General features: G+C 44.9%; 1 protein-coding gene across 1 annotated transcript; it reads right to left on the reverse strand.

Annotated features, from left to right (window-relative positions):
- Positions 1–6,694: 6,694 nt before the first annotated feature.
- Positions 6,695–7,642, reverse strand: LOC131905117 (olfactory receptor 2A12-like). The gene has a single exon (XM_059256070.1). It carries the CDS (start codon positions 7,640–7,642, stop codon positions 6,695–6,697), a length of 948 nt encoding a protein of 315 aa, XP_059112053.1.
- Between the last annotated feature and the right edge of the window lie 429 nt (positions 7,643–8,071).

Below are 8,071 nucleotides of genomic sequence, written 5' to 3' on the forward strand. Positions count from 1 at the left end.
AGAGTTCAAAGCTGGCAGAAACAAGATAAATCTAGAAAGCAGAAGGGCAAACACAAGATTTGGGAATTGGTTTTGCCTTCCAGTGGGTGGCAGTGGGCAGGACAGTTTGTCTCTCTGCCGGCCTCTTTTATAAAGTGAAGGCAATTTAGCTGAGCAGAAAGGGCTATTATGAGGCGATAGAAAAGAACATGTGCCCATGTTACGACTCCACTCAGCTTGGAATGTGCCAGCTCCCCCTTGTCTACAAGAGACATAGTCTTCCAGTGGCTGTTTGAAACAGCAAAGTAGCACAGCTTATACATGATGGATGGGCAGCACATACCGGGCAGACACCCTGGACACAGGGATGATTCCCATCCTGCCTGAGGCAGAGCAGTACAGGGTTCATCATAGAACATTGGCAGTTTAAAGCCTCTGAGTCATTTATTTCTTAAAATTTCCATTTAAACACACACACACACACACACACACACACACACACACACACACACACACACGGGGCTGTGGAAAGCCTGCTGCAGATAAAGGAGGCACATACTAATTATCCTCGGCTCACACTGCTCTAGACGTGGGCCAGCCATCACCGACTGATCCCCGGCTCACACTGCTCTAGACGTGGGCCAGCCATCACCGACTGATCCCCGGCTCACACTGCTCTAGACGTGGGCCAGCCATCACCGACTGAGCTTGAAGCAGACTCTTCCCCAGTCGCATCTTGATACACTGCCTTGACTTCAGCTTTGGGGAAGAGCCTGAGCCAGAGGCTACATCTCAGCTGGACCAGGCTTCCAGACTCTCAGAACTGTGAGATCATGTCTGTCATTTTAAGCCACCACACGTTAGAGGAATTTTAAACCTAGCAATGGGAGAGTAGTTCATCACTTGATAACTCTGGCACAGTCATTTGTGTGGCGCTTCTTTATTGTTCATTCAGTCCCCTTCTGAGCCTGTATATGCCAGGCATTGTAACAGGACTTATAGGAATTCTGTGTTGAACAAGACAGACACTATAAACTTACTGACTGGACTAAGACCAACAGTGCACATTTAATTAAAAATGAAGTTTCTAGCACGACAATTAGGGTGTTTGGCCATCCCATCACCAGAGTAGGTCAATTCGGACTGTCTCTCGACCATTGCCAGCAGTCTGTTGTGGGGGTATCTTTGTGGATTTCTGTGGGCCTCTCTAGTACTTTGTTTCTTCCTATTCTCATGTGGTCTTCATTTACCATGGTCTCCTATTCCTTGTTCTCCCTCTCTGTTGTTGATCCAGCTGGGATCTCCCACTCACCCAAGCTCTCTTTCCCTCGACCCTCGCCCTTCACTACCCCCACTCATGTCCAGGCTGTTCATGTAGATCTCATTCCCTTTCTCTGTCATTGGGCGATCCCTGTGTCTTTCTTGGGGTCCTGTTTTCCAGGTAGCCTGCCTGGTGATGTGAGTAGCAGTCCAGTCATCCTTGTTCCACATCTAGTATCCTGCTATGAGTGAGTACATACCATGTTTGTCTTTCTGCGTCTGGGATACCTCACTCAGGATGATTTTTTCTAGGTCCATCCATTTGTCTGCAAACCTCATGATGTCATTGTTTTTCTCTGCTGAGTAGTATTCCATTGTGTATATGTACCACATTTTGTTTATCCATTCTTCAGTTGAAGGGCATCTAGGTTGTTTCCATGTTCTGGCTATTACAAACAATGCTGATATGAACATAGCTGAACAAGTGCTCTTGTGGTGTGGTTGAGCATTCCTTGGGTATATGCCCAAGAGTGGTATAGCTGGATCTTGGGGGAGATGGATTCCCAATTTTCTAAGAAATCGCCATATTGATTTCCAAAGTGGTTGTACAAGCTTGCATTCCCACCAGCAGTGGAGGAGAGTTCCCCTCATCCAACTACTGAGGGATCTGGATGCAGAGATCCATGACTAGGCCCCAGGTGGATCTCTGGGAGTTCAATTAGCGAGAATGAGGAGGGTTTATATGAGAGAGAATTGTTGAGACCAAGGTCGGATAAAGCACAGAGACAAATAGCCAAACGAACGGAAACACATGAAATATGAACCAATGGCTGAGAGGTCACCAACTGGATCAGGCCCTCTGAGTGGGTGAGACAGTTGATTGGCCTGATCTGTTTGGGAGGCATCCAGGCGGTGGCACCAGGTCCTGTGCTCATTGCATGAGTCGGCTGTTTGAAACCTGGGGCCTATGCAGGGTCCCTTGGCTCGGCCTGGGAGGAGGGGACTGGACCTACCTGGACTGAGTCCACCAGGTTGATCTCAGTCTGTGAGGAAGGCTTTGCCCTGGAGGAGATTGGAATGGGGGGCGGGCTGGGGGGAAGGTGAGGGGGCGGGAGGGGGGAGAACAAGGGAATCTGTGCCTGTATGTAGAACTTAATTGCATTGCAAAATAAAAAAAAATACTTATCTTATTACACACACACACAAAAAATGAAGTTCATGAACACTGTGTAGTTCTATTCACTTAGAAATAAAGCTGAAATGCTTTCTCTTACTACTACACTGCACCAGGGAGCTCATAACTTCCTTTAAAAAAATAAAATAAGATAGCCAGATGTGGTGGCACACACCTTTAATCACAGGCACTTGGAAGGTGAGGCAGGCAGATCTCTGCGAGTTTGAGGCCAGCCTGATTTACATTGTGAATTCCAGGCCAGCCAGGGTTATATAATAAGACTCTGCCACAAACAAACAAACAAACAAACAAGCAAACAAACAAGATATACTGAATGTAAGCCAATCAAAACCAAGCAAATTTTGCTGATATTTTAACACATTTCAAAGTTTCTTTTTATTTACTAGTATTTCTTGACTCTGAGAGTTGATAATCCAATGGGAGGGAGGAATTGTAATACTAAAGGAATATTTGAGCAGCTTGCTCATCCATTTCATCCTGAAAGGGGGAGGAGTTTATAAAGTCTCATCCAGCCCTGAGGGTCTCTGGGCAGTTAAGGACCTGCCATTTTCTTGAGTGGTGTAGCCACGGGTACCCACATTTCCGTAAATACCCCACTTATGTGATGCAAGCAACTCTAGTTAAACTCAGTGGATTGAAAACAAACAAACAATAACCCCTTCCTCCAAACCACCAAAGCAGGAGTAGGAGAGGGAGGGGATGAGAGAGGATAAGGGTATGTGTGAAAATTACCAGCCTTCACTATACACGTGCATGAAATTATCAGAGAATAAGATTTTTGTGTGGCCACATGTTCTTCTGAGCCTAACAGAGAAGAATTCTTTTTTTTTTTTTAAATTCACCTATTTGTTTTACATTCTGGATGCAGCCTGCCCCCCAATCCTCTCCTTGCAGTTCCTTCTCCTCCATTCCTCCTCCCATCCTTAATCCCCTCCTCTTCTGTCTTCATTCAGGAAGTGGCAGATCTCCCAGGAGTATCAATAAAACATGGCATATCAAGTGTGCAGGAAGACTAAGCACCTCCCCATGTTTAAGACTGGGCAAGGAGACCCAGTATGAAGAGTAGGGTCTCAAAAGCCAGTAAGAGTCGAAGACAGTCCCTGCTCCCACTGAGAGGAGCCCCACAAGAGGACCAAGCTACAGCTGTAACATACATGCAGAGTGCCTAGGTCAGTCCCATGCAGGCTCCCTGGTTGTCAGTTCAGTCCCTGTGAGCCACTATGAGCCCACGTTAGTTGATTATGTGAATTTTCTTGTGGTGTCCTTGACCCCTCTGGCTCCTACAATCCATTTCCCCCCACTTCTTCAGGATTTCCCAAACTCCACCTAATGTTTGGCTGTGGGTCTGCATCTGTTTCCATCAGCTGCTGGATGAAGCTTCTCTAATGACAACTGGGCCAGGCACCAAATCTGATCACAGGAGATGGCCAGTTCAGGCTACTTATCCACTATTGCTAGGAGTCTTAGTTGGGGGCATCCATGAAGATTCTTGGGAGATTCCCTTGAACCAGGTTTTTATCTGACCCCCAGATGCCCTCCCCCCCTTTCCAGTCATCTCTTTTAGGACTCTCCCTCTGTCCTCCCAACATAACTGCGATTTTTAAAAAATAAACTTTATTTATTTATTAGTGTGTGTGTGTGTGTGTGTGTGTGTGTGTGTGTGTGTGTAGATACGTAGATATGTATGTCACAGCACATGTGTAGAGATCTGAGGACAACACTTATAGAGTTGGTCCCCTCTTTCTACCTTGTACATGGGTTTGGAGGTTGGACCCCAGCTGTCAGGCTTGTGTGTGAAGTGCTTTTCCCTGTTGAACAATCTCATTGATCCTAGATAAACTATTTTTAAAACCTTGAATACGCTTAAGAGCTGTAAAAGAGACTAAGAGTCCTGAGGTTAAACTCTAATGACATGAGAGGGGCCAGCTGAGATACATGGGTACTTTGTCTTGGAAATATTTACTAATTCTGGAAAACTTGAGTATTCTTTAAAAAATATTTATGTGTATGTGTATATGTATGTGTGAGTGTTTGCCTCATGTGAACGCAGTGCCTATAGAGGTCAGAAGAAGGTGTCTGATCCCCTGGAGCTGGAGTTACAGGCTTTTGTGAGCTCCTGACATGGTGCTAGGAACCAAACTCAGGTCCCCTGGAACATCAGCAAGTGCTCTTAACTGCTGAGCTGTTTCCCCAGCTCCTTGTGTGCAAAACTGTAACCACCGTATGCACAAGCACAAATGTGCACCTGAAGACACACATATGCCCACAGACACATGAACATGCATACAAGCATGCATAACACACATGCAAATAAAAATGAAATATCAAACATGATTTGTGAATGCTGCATATTTAAAGAAATAGAATGGGAGCTTGAAAATATTTTCCCCAAATAGAAACTGAAAAAGGAAAATAAGATAAAATATGTGAGAAAAAAACAGTCTCTCTCTCATGAAATAAATAATATAAAAGTTATAAAAGAACACTCTTCAGCAATAAAATAAATCGTGTATAAATGCCCAAAAACTGATCGGCAAGTGACTGTTGTAAGTTACAGAAGAATGCAGAGTGAATATTTCACCTTAAAATTTGTGAAAGAACTTGTTTAATAATTTTATGCATGTTATTGAAAAATGTTAAATGATTATGTCCAGACATGTGGACCAATGGAATCAAATTGAAGACTCGACATTAATCCGCACACCTATGAACAAATAATTTTTGACAAAGAAGCCAAAAGTGCACAATGGAAAAAAGAAAGCATCTTCAACAAATGGTGCTGGCATAACTGGATATCAACATGTAGAAGGCTGCAAATAGATCCATATCTATCACTGTGCACAAAACTTAGGTCCAAGTGGATCAAGGACCTCAACATAAATCCAGCTACTCTGAACCTGCTAGAAGAGAAAGTAGGAAGTAGTCTTGAACGCATTGGCATAGGAGATCACTTCCTAAATATAACACCAGTAGCATAGACACTGAGAGAAACAATCAATCAATGGGACCTCTTGAAACTGAGAAGCTTTTGTAGAGCAAAGGATACAGTCAACAAGGCAAAGCGACAGCCTACAGAATGGGAAAAGATCTTCACCAACCCCACATCTGACAGAGGACTGATATCCAGAATATATAAGGAACTAATGGAATTAGACATCAAAATGCCCAACAGTCCAATTAAGAAATGGGCTATAGAACTGAACAGAGAATTCTCAACAGAGGAAACTCAAATGGCTGAAAGACATTTAAGGAATTGCTCAACATTCCTAATCATCAGGGAAATGCAAATTAAAATATAAATTTTAAATAGACCAAAGAGCTAGAGAAATGTTTCAAGGGCTAAGAGCACATATTGCTCTTGTAAGGACCTGAGTTTGGTTCCCAGCACCCATATCAGGTGGCTTACAACCACATGCAAGTCCAAAGGAATCTGACATCTCTGGCCTCTACAGACCCCTGCACTCATATGGCATACCTACACACACAAAAAAAAAAAAATTTAAAAATAATAAAAATAAATCTCAAAGCTAAACCCACCCAAGTAAAAGTAATTTTCACAAACTGAGCTCAGATTAGATCATTTTGTCGCCACAGTTTTACAGATAGATCTAAAACCACACTAGCTTTGACTTTGTGACATCTAGTACCAAAAGCAGTGCCAAATATTAGGGGCAAAGAGTTCATCAAACAGCAGCCCAGGGCTGTGTGCCTTCATAATCTACCTCATGTCATTTTCTTTTTTTTTTTTTTTTTTTTTTTTTTGGTTTTTCGAGACAGGGTTTCTCTGTGTAGCTTTGCGCCTTTCCTGGAACTCGCTTTGGAGACCAGGCTAGCCTCGAACTCACTGAGATCCGCCTGGCTCTGCCTCCCGAGTGCTGGGATTAAAGGCGTGCGCCACCACCGCCCGGCCCTCATGTCATTTTCAAATCCAAGTTCCTTCATACTTTAGAAAAGCCTGTGTTCTGTTAAACACTTGGCTGTGCTCATGCTGAACTGACATGGACTTCTAGAAGTAAGGAGAGAGCCCAGGAAAAAAATAAAGCAATGTCCATGAACTCCAAGGACAGCCTTTTAAAAACAACCCCTTTGCCTCCAGTACTTAACTGAGTCTTTGGAGGAAGCTGAAAACTTAACAAACAATGGTGGGACTTTCTGTTTAGGAGTGGCCACAACCTCTCCTGGGTGGTTGGAAACTCGTTTGTTTCAGTAACAATTTCTTTAGCATGCCAAAGGAGCTCTATCTAGTCTTCCTGTCCTGGGTCACTGGGCTGTCCCTCTGTCTCCTAGCACTTTCAGAAAAGCCCCCTTTACATCCTTGTTCCGGAGGCTGTAGATGATGGGGTTGAGGAAGGCAGAGACAACATTGTAGAACAGAGCCAGCTTCTTGTCCCTCTCTGGGTCATACCAGGAGCCAGGCCTCATGTACATCATCATGGCTGGCCCATAGAACATGGTGACCACAGTGATGTGGGATGCACACGTAGAGAAGGACTTGAGCCTCCCCTGGGATGAGCGGATTCTTACGATGGAGGCAAAAATGCAGGCATAGGAAGCCAGGATGAGAGAGAGAGGGACCAGAAGTAAGATGAAGCCCAGGATGAAGTCCAACTGGTCATTGAAGGATGTGTCTGCACAGGCCAACTTCAGGACAGCAGGGACCTCACAGAAGAAGTGGTTGATCTTGTAGGGGCCACAGTAGGGCAGACGCATGGTGAAGACAGTGTAGACCAGAGCACCAGTGATGCTAATGGACCAACAGATTGTGATCATCTTGATACAAACGAAGCGGCTCATGAGTAGAGAGTAGTGAAGGGGAAAGCAGATGGCCACATACCTGTCGTAGGCCATAATGGCATAGAGAACACACTCAGCAATACCCAGGACCAGGAAGATGAACATCTGGGCTACACAAGCACCCCAGGAGATGGTCTTCCTTGGACACACCATATTAACCAGCATCTGGGGCACAGTGGTAGTGACATAACTCATGTCTACCAAAGAGAGGATACTGAGAAAGAAGTACATGGGAGTATGGAGGCGAGAGTCTAGGTAGATCAGAGTGACAATGAGGCCATTGCCCAGGAGGGTGATCACATAGAGCAGAAGAAAGAAGATGAACAGGGCCACTCTGATCTGTGACTCACTGGAGAAGCCAAGGAGGATAAATTCGGACACTGAGCTGTAGTTTTCCTTCCTAAGGATCTGCATGGTGATCTGGCTGTTATAGAGAGACGAGCACTTTGCTCTTCTATCTGTGGCCTGAGGGAAGGAAGACCGAAGCAGAGCCACACACACAACAGCACACACAAGTTGCTTCCAATGATGCAGTCAAACCTGTGCTGAGTTGGATGGAAGGAGTATCAAATCTAGGGCTGCTGTGACACCAGGCAAGGACTTGAGAGATCTGACTGCTCACTGGATCGCCCCTGGGAGCCGCCTTCATCCACAGAAGACAAGGAGTTAAGTGGCTATTTTTGCAGTAGGGAGCTCAGTTGAACCATGACCACCACTGCCAATTCAGTCTACCAGGGATGTACACTTGTCCCAGTGGGTAGGCAGATCCTTCTGCTAGCAGAACGTTAAAATTATGTCTGACTGTCTGGGTCAGCAGGCTATGGGTGCCTGGGGTACTACCAA

This window comes from Peromyscus eremicus, chromosome 2, assembly GCF_949786415.1.
Source record: "Peromyscus eremicus chromosome 2, PerEre_H2_v1, whole genome shotgun sequence".
NCBI classification, from domain to species: domain Eukaryota; kingdom Metazoa; phylum Chordata; class Mammalia; order Rodentia; family Cricetidae; genus Peromyscus; species Peromyscus eremicus.